The 22,471-nt window shown below is 37.0% G+C and overlaps 4 protein-coding genes across 4 annotated transcripts; all 4 read right to left on the bottom strand.

Annotated features, from left to right (window-relative positions):
* Window positions 1–745: 745 nt before the first annotated feature.
* On the bottom strand, window positions 746–1,525 carry LOC111616934. The gene has a single exon (XM_023358289.1). It carries the CDS (start codon window positions 1,523–1,525, stop codon window positions 746–748), a length of 780 nt encoding a protein of 259 aa, XP_023214057.1.
* Window positions 1,526–1,645: 120 nt separating this feature from the next.
* Window positions 1,646–2,272, bottom strand: LOC111616923. Its single transcript, XM_023358278.1, has one exon. The coding sequence runs from the start codon at window positions 2,270–2,272 to the stop codon at window positions 1,646–1,648; it is 627 nt and encodes a 208-aa protein (XP_023214046.1).
* A 436-nt stretch (window positions 2,273–2,708) lies between these two features.
* Window positions 2,709–5,991, bottom strand: LOC111616614. The gene has a single exon (XM_023358009.1). It carries the CDS (start codon window positions 4,678–4,680, stop codon window positions 3,880–3,882), a length of 801 nt encoding a protein of 266 aa, XP_023213777.1. The 5' UTR covers window positions 4,681–5,991; the 3' UTR covers window positions 2,709–3,879.
* Window positions 5,992–20,022: 14,031 nt separating this feature from the next.
* Window positions 20,023–20,592, bottom strand: LOC111616909. Its single transcript, XM_023358271.1, has one exon. It carries the CDS (start codon window positions 20,590–20,592, stop codon window positions 20,023–20,025), a length of 570 nt encoding a protein of 189 aa, XP_023214039.1.
* Window positions 20,593–22,471: the final 1,879 nt, after the last annotated feature.

Below are 22,471 nucleotides of genomic sequence, written 5' to 3'. Positions count from 1 at the left end.
TGACCCTAATTTGACGGCTTTCTTGACCGATTTCTCAGGTCTCGTTTGCCGCATCTTTCAGTGTTGTATACCGTTCAAATCGGCTTTAATTCGCCTTTCATCTGGTGTTTATTATTTCTAAAATTATAGCATTAGTACCTTTTTAAATTTTCTAATTTCTAACTTCCGTGATTAATCGTCACTCAGTATTCGCTTTCGGTTTCCTATTTTACATTTTATTTTAGTCTTAATATTGTTTGTTACTGTATTGTATCTGGTATTCGGATTGATTCCATCATGAAACAACCTGAATTATCCCAGGAGTCGAAACTCCAGGACAACCCAACTGTGGCTATCCAATTGCTGGAGGACAGCATATTACAGGAAGCTAGCCACCACCTCAAATGGCTCGTGGGCCTTCTTCCAGCTAAATACAAGTCATCTCTAAATATAATTACCTCTTTCTAACCTGTTACTGGTGCGTCTACTAACTCTTAACGATCCAAAACGAACCAAAACTAACGTTTTCGAACCCTTATAACGGTTCTTCTTCAGGTTTTTTCGAATCTCTGATGGAAAATGCAGCTCGTAAAAACTTTAAATTCGAAATATGTAAGTTCGAATGCACGTTTCCCGTTTCCGTCATTGTATGTCATGCGCAGTCGACTCCAAAACGGGTTATCATAAATTACTATTCATAAACGCTAGCCAGGCTGTTGATAACGTAATCTCTTCTTTATAATTGATGCATTGATTATCCTTAAGGTTAGCTAAGTATATGCTGGCCGCCTCTAGCCATCTGATATAGTGTACGTGCCGTGCGGATAATTCTTGCTTTCTTAAATTCAGGGTATATATCTGGATCGGAAGCATATACTGCTAGGGCCGTCGTGTTCCTTTGTTTCTGAATATCAGCAGCGTGTTCTTTGAGTCTAACCTCTAAGGATCGCTTGGTGGAGCCCACATACAGAAGGTTTTTATCACATCTGCGATCTATAATCGGTATGCTGTAGACCCCTGACAGCTTATCCTTGTCCGGTTGATCTTTTCCGTTGGTTAGGATGTTGAAGATCGAAGCGCACCTTCTGTAGGCTATACGTATGTGGTTCTTTTTAGCTATTTCTCCATATAGTCTTCTAATATACGGATTATAATTGACCGGAATGATCTTATCCATATCTTGTCGTTCTTCTCTTAGCGGAAGGTCTTGAGTTGTGTTTTGATACTCATGCCATAACTTGCGTACGAGTTTGCTGTATCCGTGTTCAGCGGCTATTCGTTGTATAGATCTTAGCTCTGATTGTAGGGCTGGCTCGGTAGAAGAGTGTGTGTGTGCTCTCTTAATTAGGGCTTTAAATGGTGCCACTTTATATTGCGGTGGGTCACATGACCCTACTGGTATGTATATGCCTTTTGTTCCTAACTTATGGTATACTGCCGTGTGAATTACCGACTCTTCTACCTTGATATCAATATCCAGGAAGTGTATATTCGTCTGGTGCGCTTGTTCTATTTCTAAGGTTAATCCATATGTGTTATTATTCATTGTGTCGACGAACGCCTTTATGTCCGGTATTTCTTTCCATAATATGATAATATCGTCAACATATCTCTTATATAAAATGATGTTGTGAAGGTGGTGTGGAAGGACCTTAGCTTCGAGTAGTCAAACCACCATCTCGCATAAGTTCCCAGAGATCGGACAACCCATAGGGACTCCTCTTCCTTGCGTGTACACGCTACCTTTGAATTGGAAGAATGAATTGTAACACAATAGATGGGCCATCTCCAGAATTTGCTGGTGTACCGTATTATCGTTGATGATAGATAGTAGTACATCTCTGATGGCGCAAAAGGCAGGCGAGAGAAGGATTGATGGAAACAGCGACTTGAAATCCAATACTGTGAGAAACTTAGGTGTTACGGTGATCTTCTTTAGGGTCTCTATAAGGTCTACAGGGTCACTCAGCATGTACAAATAATCCTCCAAGTAGGGCGTGATCAGCTTGTGGACGAACTTCATCTTATGTGTTGGCGCCCTGGCCTTATCAATAACAGGACGTAGTTGCTGTCCTACTTTGTGGATTTTTGCGAAGGCAAACAACTTCGGTGTATTAGGCGCATCGACTATAATATTCCTCATTTCTAGTCTCTTAGCCAGTTTAGTGTTAGCGAAGCGCTTAACTCTAGCCTGTAGTTTGTCCACCGTATCCCTTTGCACAATGTCACATCTGGTACTCTTAATGTGCTCCGACAACAATTGGTCATATGTATTGCGCTTCATGAGGACCATAGCCTTGGACTTATCAGCCCTAACTAACGTGATTCCATTCTGTTTCATCCACTTTCATGAGGGGTGAAAGTTTAAATATTGTTTTTCACTTTGAGCTTTATAAGCTTGGAAATTCTTAGTAAACATTACTGCTTTTGAGCTAGTAGAAGATGTTATACTAGAGACATACTTCCTCCAAGCATCCCTTTGGCTTTGCCTTCTAATTCTTCTGGCATTTGCCTTTGCTTTTTTAAAAGCAACCAAATTTCTCGCAGTGGGGTATCTTCTGAAAATACCCCATGCTTTCTTTTGGGCTTTAAATGCTGCCTCACAATTCTGATTCCACCATGGTTTAAAATGTTTTGGATATCTAGTTGATGTCTTTCCCATTGTTTTTTCAGCTGCACGGATAATACTGGAAGTGACAACTTCAACTGCGTCATTGATATCAGCAATATTCACCATATCCTCCGTGATGTTGGCCATAGAGGAAAAAACAAGTCAATTGGCTGTTTCCAATTTCCAGCGTGGTGGACGGGCTGTTTCACAGCTATCTCTGCCTCGACATTTTAGAAAAATTGGGAAGTGGTCACTGGAAAGTGGATTTGATCCAACCTCCCATGTAAATGCTGAAAGTAGGTTCGGAGTGGCTAATGAGAGATCAATGGCAGTGAAAGTTCTTGTTGGGGCATGGAAGTATGTCACATCTCCAGTATTAAATAAATACATTTGCTGATTGCCTATGAGTCATTCAATGGCTCTGCCTCGACAATTAATGTCGGGACTACCCCACATAGGATTGTGGCCATTGAAATCACCCAGTAGAAGGAATGGTGTTGACAGCTGTTCAACTAAGGCATCCAATTCATCTTCCTTGACTCTGACATCTGGTGGCAAGTATATACAGCAAACTGTGACAGTTACTCCAATAGAAATTCTGACTGCCACAGCTTGTAAATCAGTGGTTATTTGTACCAGCAAAGATGGGATTCGATTGGAAACCAAAATAGCCACACCGCCACTGGCTCGGTTGTGGCTATCATCATCCTTGCGGTAAAGATTGAAACCTTTGAGAGAAATATTTTCTCCAGGTTTTAGATGGGTTTCCTGGAGTGCCACACAGAGAGATGAGGTAGATGATGTCAAGTGTTTAATGTCAGAGAAGTTGTTGCAGAAACCACGATAGTTCCATTAAATTATTTTATAACCCATTATGTGTTTGAGGCAGCATTCTTTGCGTGGGTATCCCTCTTTAATTTAACAGGCGGTTTTTCTTTTGGAAGTGACTTTGGTTTTGAAACCTCCATGTAAGGCTCTTCATCAGATATGTCAGAAAACTCGCTCATAGATTGTGCTTCTGATTTTTTTGAGACTTTAGAGAGGGCTGCTTTCACTCTTTGTTTGTTAAGTGGGTTCTTACTGGCTTTTTTATAACCCACATTTCTGGTTGTTACTCCCGTTTTAGTTACAGAGGTTTTAGTCTTTGTGTTCTCCTTTTCTTCTGATTGTGCAGATGGGATCAATAAGCATTTTGCATGGCGAGTAAGAGATTCACTTAGGGATACAGAAATATCTGTTTGAATCCCACATGTCTTAGTGGATTTCAACACACTAGCAAATGTCTTCTGCTACAATGGTGCACTTGGAGTGACCATGCGACAGGCCTCTGGGTATGATACATTTTTTACAGTTTTCACCCGTTGAATCTCCTTTTCTCTTTGCCATGCAGGGCATTTCCTGGAATAGGCAGGATGGGCATCTTTACAGTTCACACAGTGTGGTGTACTTTTACATTCAGTACTGTTGTGACCTTCAGTACCACACTGTGCACATAAGCTTTTGCCTCGGCAGGAAGTCTGAGAATGTCCAAATCGCTGGCATTTGAAGCAATGCAGCGAATTTGGAACGTATGGATGGACAGGGCAGCGCAGATATCCTGCCGTAACAAAGGATGGCAATGTTGGATTGTCGAACGTGAGAATTAGATGTTTTGTGGGTATCGACTTACCGTCTCGACGAATCAAAATGCGTCGGACAGAAGTGACACCTTGGTCCAACAGGCCAATCTGAATGTCTGATTCGTCTTCAGACATCAAATCAAACTCAGATATCACACCACGTGATGAGTTCAAACTTCTGTGTGGTGTGACTAATATTCCCATGTCTCCAAGAGTTTTCATAGTTGAAAGCTTTGTTGTTTGTTGAGGAGAGGCTGTTTGCACTAGTAGGTCCCCTGACCTCAATTTTTGGATTTTTTTTAAATGCCCAATGGTTGATTCAAAAAGCTTTTGAATCAAAAAAGGAGAACACTTAGCAAAAGGTTTTTCTCCAGTTGCGTGCACTATTAAGTAAGCAGGTTGGCTGGAGGTCTTTTCTTTTGTCGTCGATATTGTCGCTTTCTCAAAATGTTTTGAATTTTTTGGGTCCATGATTAATATTTAATTATTCGGCTCCTAGTGACCCCACCCACCATGGGGCCCAACAAGGGGATGCCGTCACATAGGGGACTCCCATAGACTGTCACACCAGGGTTTCCCAGGAGCTATACCATCACAATACAGTTGAGAAGAGCACATCTTGTCTGACATGTCCGCCCGGTCTGCATCAATCAGTTGACTCCAGGCCGAGGTCAAATGACTCAACGACCAGCCAACTGACTCAAACGGAGCCTGATTTGGGCCTCCCGTTTATTCAAAGCAGGGGCCAAAGCAGTGTGTTGGGGACGTTAAGTTGCCCCTCAACTACCAGGATCCCCCTTTCCGGCATACGGGACCACGCACAGCAAACACATGGGTGGGCGTTCAGATCCCAGGGATGGTAAAGAGAAGTTACTAAACCATCTCTGGGAGTCCCCTCACCACGGACAGGAACTCACATCAAGGGGAGTGTGGTGGGCAACGAGAGGACCAACAGCTTAGCCAAACAAGCTAATATGGACGCTGCGAAACCCATTGCATATGCCAAGATTAGCCAGAGGACTCTACGGCACATTCTTTGGAAGGAGTCCCTCTCCATCTGGCAATCTGCCTGGAACAATCATAACCACCATATCACATACAGGTATATACCCAACCTGCACGATTTTTTCTGTAAGGACTGGTATTATCCTAATTACTATATTTCCCAAACGCTCACAAACCACGGCTAGTTCGCCAGCTATCTGGCATGCTTTGCTCAGAGGGACAATGGGCTTTGCCCTGCCTGCAATATCGATGACGGTTCCGAGCGCTACCTGTTTATCTGTATTGCTTTCGAACGTGAACGTTTAGAGCTTGAACTGCTTAAGGATTCTGGTGTTGGCTGGCCTTGTAGTCTCTCAGACATCTGACACAACAAAGACATCTACTATGCCTTCAAGCAACTCGCAAAAAGCGTCATTTCCATCAACGAAGCCACCATTTTTCATTAACATCATGGACTTTCTCACAGCCACTTGTTCCTTCTACACGTGATGCATCTGTCGCTATATAATGTTAACTCGCGCAGCCCTGTAGGGCCTCTTTACTTTGTAAATATTTCTATATTTGTATATTTTATTTATTCCTATTTTAGTTTAATTATTCTGTTTTTTCATATTTTATTTTAGTTATCTTCATGTTTGCTATATTATTGTCTTATAACCCTCAATCATTTCTGTATCGCTAAATATTTTGTTTTGTGTAATAATTGTATTTGATTGTAACCATTTTTATTTGGTGTTCTCATTGTACTCTGTATTCTCGTTCCCTGGTAATGCTTTATGCGGGGACAGGGAATGTACTCTTTGTACTATGCAGGAGAAGTGTCCCATGGTGGACAACAGAACTAGACATGCTACATCGCGATACTAGGAGGCTGCGCAAGGCCTACCAGCGGTGTCATGATCATTTTTATGGATGACAATGCTCAACCATGTCGAACAGCACAGGTGGAGGAGCTCTTGGAGCAAGATGATATTCAGTGAATGGACTGGCCTGCNCAATCATTTCTGTATCGCTAAATATTTTGTTTTGTGTAATAATTGTATTTGATTGTAACCATTTTTATTTGGTGTTCTCATTGTACTCTGTATTCTCGTTCCCTGGTAATGCTTTATGCGGGGACAGGGAATGTACTCTTTGTACGAATAAATAATACTGAATGACTGTCATGCTCTACTATTTATGTCGATGACTTCATCCCAGTAGTCCGCTGTTATCAATGCTGCAGATTTGACCATTTTGCACGTGACTGCCCGCCAACCAGCAATGCAGCCACTGCACCAAAAAGCACCCATACAAAGAGTGTGATTGCCGTCATAAGTCGGTGACTTGCATACTGTAAACAAGCCAACGAGAGCCTCCCAGAAGGAAAGAAACACTCTGAACACCACAATGTCTTCAGCACAAATTGCCCAATCCTACAAAAAAGAAAGCAACAGATGATAAACCGCACTAATTATGGCTGGTAACCTCCAAGTAAACACGACTCGGAATACTCATACAAACAGCAAACAGTCTAACAATGAAATGACATGTAACAGCAGCCAAAGGACCACCATCAAAATCCTCCAATTAAACGTCCAAAAAAGTAAAGCAGCTTGTTCACTACTGATTAAGACAGCGAGTGATACAGAAAGCGACATAACAACTATACAGGAGCCATACACGATTGACAACAGGATCGTTCATTTTGGTAACTGGCAAGTCCTCATGGGCCACACTTCCTCTAGACCCAAATGCAGCATAATTGTCTGCAACCCCAACCTGGATATTGCACTAATTCCACATCTCTGCTTGGAAAGGGTTTGTGTAGCAATCATGCAACAGCCAAGTCCTATATACATAATAAGTGCCTATTTCACACCAGACGAAAACGATGAAAGCTGTGTAAACGAGCTAGCGAATGTCATCGAGAAAATAAAAAGTAATAACATCATTATTCTAGGTGAACCTTCGTGCCAAATCGGTGATCTGGTACCATAATCAGGACAGGAGGGGTAGGCTGATTGCCGACCTGATGGACTCTTAGTGTAATGGTCAATTCTAATCTTACTGTGATGTTTGAGATGCTTGAGAGATGATGTGAAAGAAAGAGACTGAAACTGTGGTGCAACGACCATTGGCTTTTGCATCTTGACAATGTGCTCATCCATATCTCGTTGAAGATGACACAGTTTTTGGAAGAAAACAAGATGGTTGTCCAAAATCCTTTATATTCTCCTGACTTTGCTTTATTCCCCAAAATTAAATTAAGACTAAAAAGGCATCAACAAATCTAAACAGAATCACCAGCAGTATTGGCATGCTTTTTCAAAGCTGACTCCTTGTTATCTTTGAGTCATGAAAGAGGCACTGGAATCATTGTATATGCTCCTAAAGGGATGACTACAAAGGAGACAGTGGCCAGATTTGATGATGATAAACATGTAACTGTTTAAAGGCATAGTCTGGAAAATTTTTGATACCACTTTGATAATATATGACAGCCAAAAATTTTATTAAATGTATCAAAAAGTGTAAATAGCCTTTTATTAATGTGCAAATAATTATGTAATTAGCATGATCTTTTTTAAAAATATTAGACACAGAAAATAGAACTAAGCTTATTCATATTTTATTAGAAAAGTGATCACACAAATTACATATTGTTGACATGAAAAATCCATCAGAACCAGAAATAAAATTTTACAAGAGCAATAAAAACAATTAATATTGTATACAGTAGCACAAGATTTTCCCAAGTGAAGATTCATTATAAATTGTAAACATGTAATTACTAGATTTGCTACTACGAAACTCAAAAACAAAAAGTAAAAGATTTGGTCATTTGAAGTTTACTCAGCAATATGGACTGCTTAACTATATATGCCTTATAAGTAAGATTACAAACATTTCTGTTGGTCAAATGTTTCTAAGAATTTTGCAGAACATGAATACGCCAAAAACCTGTACACGTTTGACACAAAACTTGTTTGACTTGTAGTGGTCCTTACAAGGTTTTCATGTGTCAACAACACATGGGTATATAAGAAAAAACTCATCTAGATCTAATAACTTCAAAAGTATTGAAGGTTAATGCAAACAGCAAATTGTGTTTGTTGTTAGAATACAGTAAAGAATCCATAAAAACATCAAAAATTTTTGTTGCTCCTTTTGATAGAATAGCGAGTTAGTAAATTCAAAATTTAAATGAAGATTTTTGTTTCTATTTAAAATTCTGAAGTTAATCTTTAGGAGTAGTAGTAAATATTTCTGATCCCTGTTAGAAGAAAAATATTTGTTTTTTTCTTTATGTGCATTTTAGTAATATACTTTTTACTGTTCGATTTTGTTTCTGATATTTCAGAAATTTAGATGAGTGGTCTGAATCAATTTGTATACTGTATTTTGATATTTTCTAGTGATGCAATGAATATTCGATTAATATTCGCTATTCGGCCGAATACCAAATATTTAATCACTATTTGGCCAAATAGCAAATACCTAAAAACAGGAGTAAGAAATAACAAAAGCACAGTAAATTAATCACTTTGGTAACTTTTAATAATGCTGAACATACATTTCAAGTTCAAGAAAGTGTAATTTTTTGCTTATTTATCTAAAAGATTAAAGGAAAAGTAATATAACTAAGTTATTTTTTTTAGAGATCAAAAAAAGGTAACACATCAAATGAAAACTACCTACTTATTATGAAGTTTAGTCATCTATATATACTCATATATAAAAGAACATATGCCTATGCATACATCATAATGTGCATAGGTATTATATGTATGCAATGATACTTTTGATTTGTCATTTTTCCATCGTAAATTTCCCATTTTACAATTTGGGACATAAAAAAAGACAGATATGACATTGGTATAAGTCACAGTTATGATTTCACAGATTCCAGATAGCTTGGTAGCCTGAATGGCTCCAGGCTTCCACCCGTGCACACTAAGTGACTTTCGTTACAAGCATTTAGTTTTCCGAAGTCTATGAGAACAATTATTTGGCATTGACAGCCACGAATTTCTCGCCAATAAGCTGCCTCGATTGTTCGATTATGTTATCAGCTCAATTTCATATTTATTTTCACATCGCGGTCCTTCTCTGTTCTTTTTCCATTATTTACACACGTAGGTCATTTCATTGTTATCCACATTTGATATCATCCCTTATCACATACTGCCAAGACGCTCATGTCTGTCTGCTACAACTCTCAAGAATTAACGTGACTGGAGAAGCGAAGTGACAGTGGGCCAATAGAGATCAGGATGCGCGATCCTTGCCATAACGCAATTTGCGCGCAAATTTTCGTACGTGCATTAATCAAACTGAATAGTTTGGCCGAATATACTATTTGTTGCATCACTAATATTTTCTCATATTTGATACATCATTTATTTGTCAAATTTCTAGAAAATTCAGCAAATAATTTTCAAGAAATTTGTTCAAAATTTATTTCTTAAGAAATGTTTTTTGTTTTATATTATTTTAATAGTATGTACCAGTACATGTTGTTTTTTTATGCATTTTAGTGATTATTTATAATTATTAAAGTATATAAATGAGTTCAGGTAGAGCTGTTACCAGGCTTCAAAATTTATGGAACACATGTTTTATGAATGCTGCTATACAATGTCTATAGAACACTGTCCCTTTATCCTTAAACTTCGATGAAGTTTAAGGATACTTATAAAAATGATATAAATAGGTATGTAAAAAATTAACCTTAAAATAATTTTTATATATCCAGGATAATTTAAAGCAATAGTGCAAGCCAAAAGATGACGATTGAACTTCAAAATATATACAACTTTTTATTTTTTTACTCTCTATTATTGATATATAATACTGAAAGTTCTTTAAAACCTTTATTATTCTACAGAATGTTTTGACTAATAAAGATTACTCTCTATTATTGATATATAATACTGAAAGTTCTTTAAAACCTTTATTATTCTACAGAATGTTTTGACTAATTTTATATAATGTATCATTAAAATTTTACAAAGAATTGGAAAATGCACTGGAAACCACTAAATCANTATATACAACTTTTTATTTTTTTACTCTCTATTATTGATATATAATACTGAAAGTTCTTTAAAACCTTTATTATTCTACAGAATGTTTTGACTAATTTTATATAATGTATCATTAAAATTTTACAAAGAATTGGAAAATGCACTGGAAACCACTAAATCACAAGAAATTACCATTATAGGGAGATTTAAATGCAAAAGTCAGCAAGGGTAGAGAGTTGGAGATTGTAGGGCCATTTGGTCTAGGAGAAAAGAATGAAAGAGGAGACAGACTAGTGGAATTCTGTAGTAAATACAACTTAACAATAGCAAATACCTGGTGTGATCAACCAAAAAGAAGACTATATACGTGGAAAGCCCTAGTGATAACTCTAAAAAACACAATCAGAAATCAAATAGACTATATCATGACCAATCAAAGATTCAAGACTATGATCACTAAAACCAAAACTTATCCTGGCACAGATTGTGGCTCTGATCACAACTTACTGGTAAGCAACCTTAATTTAAAACTAAAAATAACTAAGAAAAAAAGCTGAAAAATATTGGGCTTATTGCTACAGACAACATTGTGGCCTAAATACAAATATGCACATAAGGAATATGCATAAGTGCATTAAACACACATATTTACAAGGAAAGAGAGTAAAGTGTCAAGATAAAGCCATTCATGCTTTAATGACATTCTTAAGAGATAAGATGCATGATAGAATCATTGTCATGCATAAAGGAAAAGCAACAGCAAGCTTTCCAATTTAAGAAAAAGGCACAAAACTAGTTTAAGTTTATGCAAAGATCTTGTTATAAAAGAGGATAACATATGGAAAATTCCTTCATCAAATGGATCAGATATCTATGACAATTTTCTCTTATCATAATAACTGTAATGTCAGATAGTATGAGTGTAAGTATTGCATTCATATGTACAAGTGCACATGCATTGATTCAGCTGTCAAATTCAATATGTGCAAACACATTCGTCTTGTTTGCCAATTGAGAGCTGAATCAGTTTCAAAACAGTGTGAAGGATAGCAGGGATAACTTCTTATATGGAAAAATAATGATGAAAAAAAAAAAAGCAAGTATTGTTAGATCACCTAAGCAAAAATATAAATGATGATGAACCAAATATTGTACATTAAATAGGAAAGTGGAGTTGAAAATGTGCTATGTCAACTTGACGATATTAAAAAAAAATAGTTGAAAATTTACAATTTGCGGAAGAATTTGAAGGATTAGATTTTAGTGGCAATTAGAAAAAATTTTAAACAAAATTTTAAAGAAACAAAAAAAAATAAAAACAATGAGCCTCAATGAGGATTTACTTCCAGTAAGAAAAGAAGAAAGGATGTTAAAATTACTAGAATATTAACAAAACCATCTACAGAAGAACAAGAGCACATTGCTTTGAATATGTTCATAAAGTAAAATGAGTTAAACGTGTTAGAAATAAACCAGTCAAAAAGTAGTAGCCTCACTCAGTGCACATACTCTGTGATGATGACGTTTTGAAACTCTAACAAAGTTCACAAAGGAAAGAGTTAGTTTACTTCGCTAAGAAAATGGTGTCGAACAATATCAATCTTTCAGATGTACTGCATGTGTTCTAATTGTGGGTTGAAAGAAAGTATGATAGAAATAATGACCCATATGCAGAAATATGGAAATGAGAATGGTAAGCAGTGTTCTTTTCCTATTTTTTTACACCTTAAATAAAAATTAACATAAGAAATTTCATAAAATCTTATACTGTATTTTATCCTAATTACTTTCTACAAAAACAACACATCTGTGTAAGATGTAAGTATATAATAACAGAACATACCATTATAAATAATTTTTTTGTTAAGAATTAAGATTATTAATGATTATATCTGATGCTCAAATAATATTTCTAAATAGTTGATACACTTAATACATTTTGTACAGGTTTTCCTTAATTACTGAAGTTAATATACAACAATTAATAAGCTTTTTGTCCTCTCAGAAATAATTAAGTAAAGTAGCACAATTATTCACTTTTCATTGGGATTTATACTACAACCCAGTGTATGATTAAGTCCTAACAAAAAATAAATTATTATGCTACTTAAATATATTCTGTTATTCACATATTCTGTTATTCAGCGAGACATCAGCGCAGTGCTAAAATGCATTCCATATTTTAGCTCACTTCCAGCACCATCTCAAAACACTTACAAAATTTCATTAGCGAGGTTGAGAAGCGCTAGGTTTTTGTTAAGGCAACAAGCAAAGATGGCAGCGCCACGTTTGACTGTTTTAATTGAACTAAATAATCAAAATTTTCTTTTGACTTATGACAATTTTCAAACAGGTAAAAATAAATATATTTTTTAGTTTTGTTATCTGAATGAGTTTGACAGGTGTAATTGTCTCTTTTCGTCTTTGTATGTCAGATACATGGACTGAATTTCTTACTTATCTTATTTGTATCTTGATTTTAGATATCAAATAATCTATATATATATATATATACAAAAATGGATGTGTGTGTCCCTATTTCACTTTTCAGCCAAAACTACACATTGCCCATGAATGGTGTTTGTATGTGGTAGTAGCCCCAAGTCTCCATTCGTGCACTATGGTGGTTGCGTCTCGATAGCTATAAGGGTGCGGGAGATATGGGCTTGAAAGTGGTTGAAAGTGGAAGATTTTCTATTTCGATTTTAAAAATGTTCGAACCGTTTTAAATTCGAATTGGTTCGATTATAGAACGATTGTAAACGTTCCAGAAAATTGATCAAATTGAAAATAGTTCGTTTGACTGGACGTAAAAATTCTCTAATTAGTCTGGAAACGAAGGACCTAATTCTTGTATTCTGTGCTATAAGGGTGTGGGAGATATGGGGTTGAAAGTGGTTGACTACGAAGATGTGTAACAATGGAAATGTCAACAATGGAAGTGTCAACAGTGGAAGTGTGGAGTAACAAAGGAAGTGTTAATATAAAGCGGCATGCAAGATTTACAGGCATTTTTTGCGGAAAATCTAACATATTTTTAGACTCGTGTAAAAATTCTCTAATTAGTCTGGAAACGGGGGACCTAATTCTTGCATTCTTTGAAAACAAGTAAGATTGGCTATAATGTAATTATCTTAATCTTTACTATTGTTACTTTTTGCCCAGCAAAGTGGGTCCTTGCAGCTAGTAATACAATAATTAGAAATTGTAGAATTTCGTCAAATGGCAATTATGTAAAAATAAATTTAACAAAATAAATAAATAATCTCCTCTAAACACACTGTAAAAATAAACAACTGCATAAAAATAAACCATGGCAGTATAAGATAGCAACCTTTAATAACTTGGTAAATAGAGCATACACCCAGTCATCGACAACGCGGGCACTGGATACAGAGATCAACAACATTAATATCATGACCAAAAGACATGGATATAATAGTAGGATAGCCATGAGGATCGAAAAAATGATGCATTCACGAAGAACAGATCTAACAGAACAGCAAGGGCAACAAAGTAACAATCAGAAAGACAGAATCCTAGTCACTTACAATCCGTACTTAGAGAAAATCTACAAAGAGATCGCCAAAAGAAAACAAGCCACCTTAATATTTAGAAGATGTCCCACTATATTTAGAATGCTAAATAATGCAAAAGACACTTCACATCAAAACAAATTAGCAGGAGTATACAGGATCCCTATAAAAGATCATAGGTGTGATAAAAGTTTAGTATAAGTGGGATCGACAAAAAGATCGTTGGAGGTGAGGATCAAGGAACACAAAGTGGACATCCTACATAAAAGATATTCGACAGCATTAGCACAATTTGCCACAGACCCTGATATAGAAGCTATATTTGATGAGGCAAAGGTAATTTACACCACACAGCTAATACACCATTTGCGCTGGATGGAAGCGATATATATCTATATAACAGCAAAAGAAGACAACTGTATAAACAATAAAGATGAACTGTCCTTGTGGATGGCATGGCAAACTCTTATTTACGACACTTGAGAAGCCAAAAACGATCCTTCTATCTACAGAGCATGCGCAAGTTTAACACAATGATTGCACGAATTTCCTTAGAACATTGCGTTCAGATTTCGAATAACATCGATTCTACCCATTTCACCTGAAGAAGAACTAAGTTCGAAAACGTTAGTGAAAACGTTAGTGAATAGGTAACATTAACCATAAATTTTAAGGGAACCACCATTTATTCACTTTGTGTTCCAGAATAAAAACTTTTTTGACAACTGATCTTTCTTTGTAAACTACTTGGTCATCAAAAGATTTCATAACTGGCATTATATAATCCACATGTCAGAACTTTCAGCAAAACCATTATATATATTTTATAATGCAATCTATGGCATTATAAAATATATTAGGTAATTATCAGTAATTAATTATTTACTGAGTATAATTTTGTTTTAAAACTAGTAAATGCTTCATATTTTCATTAGAAACAGCAACCAATATAAAAAATTATTTTAAAGAACTCCAGGTTAGTTGGTTGGTTAGTTAATTTTTATTGGCACAAAAGCCATGCAGGCTATACTGCGCCACGACACATGGTATGATTGAAAGTATAAAATAAATAGAAAAACACATATATACAAAACAGTTTAACCATTAAAAAGCCAAAGGTAATATATATATAAAATCTAAAATAAAATAAGTAAACAAACAACAACAAAAAATATATACAATAATTTAAATATGCACCATGAAGTAAATAGAACTATACAATAAAAAAATCATCATATTTCTCTATACATATTAATGACTTTCAGAAAGTCCAGTATATTATCCAGATTTGGCCTCTGGCCCAAAATGTCTCTAAAGCTTGCATTTCCGAAATGCTGTCTACGACTCTGATCAAAAGCATCACAGTTGCAAAATATGTGTTTAACACTTACAGCACAGTTGCAGTGCTGACATACTGGTTCGTCCTCTCCCTTCAAAAGGTATTGATGAGTCAGTCNCTTTTTAGATCTAACCGGATATTATCGAAGACATGTTGATGCTTATGCTCAACTCGCTAAACCTTTAACAGACCTGCTCCGGAAAGGGGTACCGTTTGAATGGGGACCAAATCAACAAAAAAGTTTTGATAAACTTAAGAAAATTCTGACGTCAGCACCCTTATTAAAATCTCCTGACTTTTCAAACCATTTATCCTTGCTACTGATGCCTCAAATTCAGCCCTTGGAGCTGTATTGTCACAGGAAGAGAACGGCAAGAAGAAACCGATAGCTTACGCAAGTCGATTACTCAGGAAAACTGAACTTAATTACAGCACCACTAAGAAGGAGTGCTTGGCCACATTGTGGGCAGGCAGATATTTTAAACCTTACCTATATGGACGAAAATTTACAATCATTACCGACCACTTCGATGGCTACTAGATTGTAAAGATTCTTCAATGAATTCAAGGTTATCTCGCTGGATTATTTTCCTTCAGGAATTCGACTTTGATGTCATACATAAGGCTGGAAACTCTCACAAAAATCCCGATGCCTTCAGTCGGATTCCCATTCGACAAATAAAAGATGTTGAACCTATTTTCTCTGTTACTCAAATCGCCAACCTACAACAAAGTAATGAACGATGGAGTCCCCTTATACAAGCTTTGAAAGAAGGAGAAACGGTAGGATCTTATAATAACTTTTCCTTAGAAGATTTTTATCTAAATGACGAAGGAGCACTTTGCCATAAAGGCACCAATAAACGCCAAGCTGATTGGTGGAAACAAATTGTCGTGCCTACTAATCTTAAAGCAGTGGTTCTCAACAGGGGGTACATGTACCCCTAGGGGTACAATCGTACATCAAAGGGGTACATCTAACTTTCATTATAAAATGGCGTATGTTAATCAATTTGCTGTAAATTATTAACAAGAAACGACAAAAACTTGCTTTAAAATATCCCAGTATGAACACCGATTTCCCTTTTAACAGTCCAAACAACTTGTTTATCCACTTGATTTGTGCTGTTAGTGCCGAGTGAACCTGTAGTCTAGTAAAATTATTATTATAATTTAATTATTGCTAGATAACATTGGGGCTTTTCGTGTTTTTCTGGATTACTGGTATTAGGAATAACGAGACCTGGATCGTTCCCCCACCATGCAATGCGTGTCACTGCATGCGTGCATTACTTGATATTTTGCAAATTTAGACGTTACGTTCGTTATAAGAATTAAAAGATTCTTGTATCGTTCTGCACTTTAAAAATTCGCATCCATTACTTTCAAGGTCAGTACACAATTATAATTTTTATTTAATTAATTCTTCGTTAGGTGTGGGATCTTTTTTTAGGGCTCGTTTTTAGTTTGTATTCGCTTGTGCCAATAAATATACATGGCCTATGAGTCGACCAAAATGACTTGCCATAACGGGTACAGCGTGCCTGACAACATACGAGAGTTACTTGTGTGTCGTCTTTTTAATTTAATTAATTATAACCCTTAAGCCTATAACCCGAGTTATCTCAAGCATAGGCCTTAAGGGCCTCATAAAAAAAAGCCTTGACTTATAACCTTTTCAAAAATGTATGGATCAGCATATATACATCGTTATCTACGTTCTCTGCAAATTTCATGAATTATTTTTGGCGCGAAAATATTTTATGACGATTTATTAATTAGGTAATTAATTGGGCTATTGTTGTTTTATGGGAGTTTTTTATCAAATTAATTAAATCATTCCAAACTTATATTTGTCCGATTTAACTTCGGTAAAAATGTTTAAAATTCTATTGGATGTTTTTTGTTCGATAAATTTTTTTCTTATACCTTTTTTCGGTCCCCTTGTGTCGGGATAAAAATCGTCTGTCAGACGGTTTTCCCGCGCTTTTCCAATCTTACGACGAACGACGGTTGTCGCCATAGAAACGGCAATCAGACCACTTTTGGAGACTTGACCGCTTATTGGTTGAGCGACATCGGACCATCGGCGGACGTCTTGTAGAGCTACGTAGCGCTGATTGGTCGAATCCAATTCTGCTTCAATCCGTATAAGAGGACGAAGTTGTGGTGGGAAGTTCAGTTTACTTTGGACACATGAAGTGGACTCACGTTTGACTTTAGTTCACCTAGGACAGTGTTTTTCAACCTGTGGGTCGCGACCCCCAGGTGGGTCGCAAAGCCATACACGGGGGGTCGCGGGTAAAAGAAAAAGACAAGTGTTTGTAGGTCCTACACTACAATAAAAAAAACTACAATTTCAGTGAGAAAGCTGTGCCTGTTTATTTTACAGTACAATTAGTTTTTTTATCGATATTTAAATCTCAACAGAAAGAAAATTTAATACGTAGTTTTTAAAATCACTGACATAGTTTTAATATGCTGTGGGAGGTCGCCAGAATTTTTTAACTTGTAAAGCGGTCGCNACAGCGATCATAGGCCTTCTCTATGTCAAAAAACACAGACACTAAATGCTGTCTTCTAACAAACGCTTTGTGTATAGATGTTTCAAGGTTTACTAAGTTATCAGTGGTACTTGTGTTCCTACAAAAACCACTCTGATGTGGTGAAAAGTATTCCTTTTTCTCTAAGAGATACATTAGACGTCTGTTCACTATTCTCTCAAAGAGTTTATAGAGACAACTCGTCAGAGAGATTGGTCTATAATTAGAGGGATTCTTGCAGTCTTTACCTAGCTTGAAAATGAAAACAATGATGGACAGCCTCCAAGAGTCAAGAAAAGTATGTTTTGTCCATATTCTGTTAAACAGACACAGCAGATTAGAAAGGAAATTGTTTGACAGATTTTTAATCATGCTGTAATGGACTTTTTCTGGGCCAACATCACTATTCACCAAGCGGGAGATCGCTGTATGTAGTTCTATGCTGGTAAATAGCACATTATATTCCTCATTAGATGAGGAGTGAAAGTTTAAGTATTGTTTTTCACTTCGAACTTTATAAGCTTGGAAATCCCTTGAATACATTATGTTGCTGGATAACAAGTAAAAAGTTTCACCCAATGTATCAGCAATACACTGTATATCACTGATTATTGTGCCATTATTTTCCAGCATGGACAGAGAATGAAAAGCATATTTCCCATTAATTTTGTGGATTTTATCCCAGACTGCTTTTGAGTTGGTGGAAGATGTTATGCTAGAAACATACTTCCTCCAAGAATCCCTTTGGCTTTGCTTTCTAACTCTTCTGGCATTTGCCTTGCTTTTTTAAAAGCAGTGAAATTACTAGCACTGGGGTATCTTCTGAAAATCCCCCATGCTTTCTTTTGTGCTTTAAACGCTGTTTCGCAATTTTGATCCCACCATGGTTTCAAACACTTTGGATATCTGGTTGATATTTTCCCCATTGTTTTTTCAGCTGCCTGTATAATACTAGAAGTGACAACTTCAACTGCATCATTAATATCAGCAGTATTGACCATTTCCTCAGTGATTTTAGCCATGGAGGAGAATGTAGGCCAATCTGCCGTTTCCAGTTTCCAGCGTGGTGGACGGGCTGTTTCACAGCTTTCTCTGCCTCGGTATTTTAGAAATATTGGGAAGTGGTCACTAGAAAGTGGATTAGATCCACCTCCCATGTAAGTGCTGAAAACAGATTCAGAGTTGCTAATGATAGATCAATGGTAGTGAACGTTCTTGATAGGGCATGGAAGTATGTAACTTCTCCAGTATTAAATAGATACAGTTGATGATTACCTATAAATCTCTCGATGGCTCTGCCTCGACGATTAATGTCGGGACTGCCCCACATTAGATTGTGACCATTGAAGTCACCCAGTAACAGGAACAAAGTTGGCAGCTGCTCAACCAAAGTATCCAATTCATTCTTATTCACTCTGACATCTGGTGGCAAGTATATAGAACAAACTCTGACATTTATTCCAATAGAAGTTCTGACTGCCACAGCTTGCAGCTCTGTGGTTATTTGTACTGGTAAAGATGGAATGCGATTTGAAACCAGGATAGCCATACCTCCACTGGCACGGTTGTGGCTATCATCATCCTTGCGGTAGAGATTAAATCCTTTTAAAGTAATCCTTTCTCCAGGTTTCAGATGGGTTTCCTGGAGTGCCACACAGAGAGACTGCGTACATGATGTAAAGTGTTTAATGTCAGAGAAGTTGTTGCGGAAACCACAACAGTTCCATTGGATTATTTTATAATCCATTAGGTGTTTGAGGCAGCATTTTTAGCTAGGTTATCCCTCTAACTTTACAGGGGGTTTTTCTTTTGGAGGTGATGTTGGCGGTGTCACCCCCTTATTATTCTCTTCATCAGAGAAGTCAGAGAACTCACTCATAGACTGAGTCTACAATTTTTTTGATTTAGAGAGGACTGCTTTTATCCTTTGTTTATTAAGTGGGTTCTTACTGGCTTTTTTGGAACCCACATTCCTAGTTGTTACCCCTGTTTTAGGTATAAGTAGTTTTGCTTTGTTATTCTCTTTTTCTGTTGCTTTGGTAGATGGTATCAGCAGACATTTTTCATGGCGAATCAGCGATTCATTTGGTGAAACAGAAATGTCTGTCTGAACTCCACATGTCTGTGGATTTCAGAATAGCAGCAAATGTCTTCTGTTTCACTGGTGCACTTAAAGTGACCATGTGACGTGCCTCCAGGCAAGATATATTATTAACAATATTCAATCGCTGAATTTCTCTCTCTCTGCCATGCAGTGCATTTTCGAGAATAGGCAGGGTGGGAATCTTTGCAGTTTACACAGCGTGGAGAACTTGTGCATTCAGTACTCTCGTGGTCTTCATTCCGCACTGTGCGCATGCTTTTTTTCCTCTGCATGATATTTAGGAGTGTCCAAACTGCTGACATTTAAAGCAACATAGCGGATTTGGAATGTATGGGCGAACTGGGCAACAAAGATATCCTGCCGCAACAGAAGATGGCAATGTTGGTTTGTTGAACGTCAATATAAGGTGTTTTGTTGGTATCAGCTTGCCATCACAACGGATCGAAATTCGTCGAACATCAGTGACACCTTGGTCTGAGAGACCAATCTGAATATCTGATTCATTTTCAGACATCAGATCGGTTTCAGATATCACACCACATGACGAGTTCAAATTTGTGTGTGGTGTGATGGTTACCATTAATTCTCCTAGAGACTTCATTTTGAGAAGCTTTTCTGACTGTTGAGGGAAGGCTGCTTCTACAAGTAGATCTCCTGACCTCAGTTTTTGAATTTTTTTAAAATTCCCAATGGTCGATTCGAACAATTTTTGAATCAAAAAAGGAGAACGTTTAGATAGAGGTGTTTCTCCCATAGCATGAACAATAAGATATGCTGGTTGATTGGAAAAAATGGCATCTCTTGGTGGTAATGCATCAGTACATGTTTTATGTTTTAGTGAATCCATATTTAATAATAACAGTTTAGCTCCTGGTGACCCCACCCACCATGGGGCCCAACAAGGGGATGCCGTCACATGGGAGATTCCCATAGACCGTCACACCAGAGTTTCCCAGGAGCACCCAGGGTTTCCTCACAATGCAGTCAAGAAGAGCACATCTTGACTGACGTGTCCGCCCGGTCTGCATCGATCGGTTGACGCCAAGCCGAGGTCAAGAATGACTCAACGACCAGCCGATTGACTCAAACAGACCCTGATTTGAGCCTCCCGTTTATCTGAAGCAGGGGCCAAAGCAGTGTGTTGGGGACGTTATGTTTTCTCTAAACTACCAGGATCCCCGTTTCCGGCCTACGAGGTACCACGCACGGCAAACACGTGGGTGGGTGTTCAGATCCCAGGGATGGTAAAGAAGAGTTACTAAACCATCTCTGGGAGGTCCCCTCACCACAGACAGGAACCCACATTGAGGGGCCAATGAATAAGGCATATTCTCTTTAACCCTGTAGCGCCAGTAGACAGGGCAGGGAAGGTGTTCCTTATGAGGCATGGTGATGAATTTCTGCAAAGTGCTGTCTGCAGATGTAACCTGGAGTGAATTCCTTACAAAACTGCTAAAAGCTAAGGTCTACATTTATCACAGCAGTTGACCAAGGTGATATGCTATCAACCTTAGACCTGTGAAATGTTGCTTGTGTCTAGGTCAATCGTACTGCTTACGTTCTCCATTCTTATGTGGAATGTAGGGACACTACTTGGGCGAGCATCAAATAACCTTTTCAGCTGTGTACATGTTACTGTAGAATAAATGAAAAGTTTGATCTGAGATTTCTGCTTAACATAAAAAAAGACAACTATTCTCTCCTGAGAGATAGAGGTAGTTCATACTCATCCACATACAGGCTTTGAACAGGAGAAGTTCTTGAATAACTCAATTACCAGCAGATGTCAATTTGAAAAAAATTAAGTTTGATTCAATTGTTTCTGCAGAAAATGTAGAAACGAACAAAGAAAAATAAATTTGGATTTACTGTAACAGATACATAAGGCGCGTTGTGTGGGTAGCCAGAGGCAAGGCAGATGTCTTGCCCCTTTCTTGAGAACAGTTTGGTGGAAAACTGCCCACTTGTCAGTGGCTGACTGGTTTACATTTTATGATCCTAAGGGGTCGGGATTCTTTTTGTCAGGTTGAGTGGATATATGGATGTAAGCCATTCAGGATGTTGGAGAAATTGCAGGTAGGTTGTTAACACTTTGGTGTGGGCTGTAGTGTTTGGCTTGGGAAAGTAAGTCAGGTGATTAAATGTTGTCTAAAGCAAAGGTTACTTTAGCAGGTGTTTAGGTCATAGGTGTCACTGGGACCATAATAAAGTGAAGAAATCAAACAATAACTGTAAACTTATACCTTGCAATATTAGCTTGATGATGTTTGGTTGGGTGACTGCTTACAATCTTAAAGGAAGTTTATAAATTCCAATAGTTGTTGATGGGATATTCAATCTTCTTTCCCTGCTAATGTTGTTTTAATGAGTCAGAAAAAAAATATGAACTGAAATACTTCAAAAATTAGAGGACGAAGAAAATAAGATGTTTCTAAAATCCAGATCTCACATTCACTCCATTCTTTCTTTAAAATTGCACTTAGATGATAGTATGATTTTAATAAATTTTGTTGAATATATCGTTATACACGTATATATATCAAAGTATGAAAAACTTCATAAATTAAATTTGCAGGTAGAGGTATGATTACATAAGAAATGTGTCAAAAGTTTTGTTTCATTTTTTCTCTCTCTCTCAAAAGCACTTTCATCATTCATTGCTTACATTCTCTCATCAACACAATGAAAATATTCAAGATGAAAATTAATACTATAAATAAACATCT

The sequence above is a fragment of the Centruroides sculpturatus genome, unplaced genomic scaffold, assembly GCF_000671375.1.
Source record: "Centruroides sculpturatus isolate CEXI.00-Female unplaced genomic scaffold, Cexi_2.0 scaffold24, whole genome shotgun sequence".
NCBI lineage: Eukaryota > Metazoa > Arthropoda > Arachnida > Scorpiones > Buthidae > Centruroides > Centruroides sculpturatus.
Note: the sequence above shows the minus strand (reverse complement) of the source record. Positions and strands in the feature narration are given on the sequence as shown.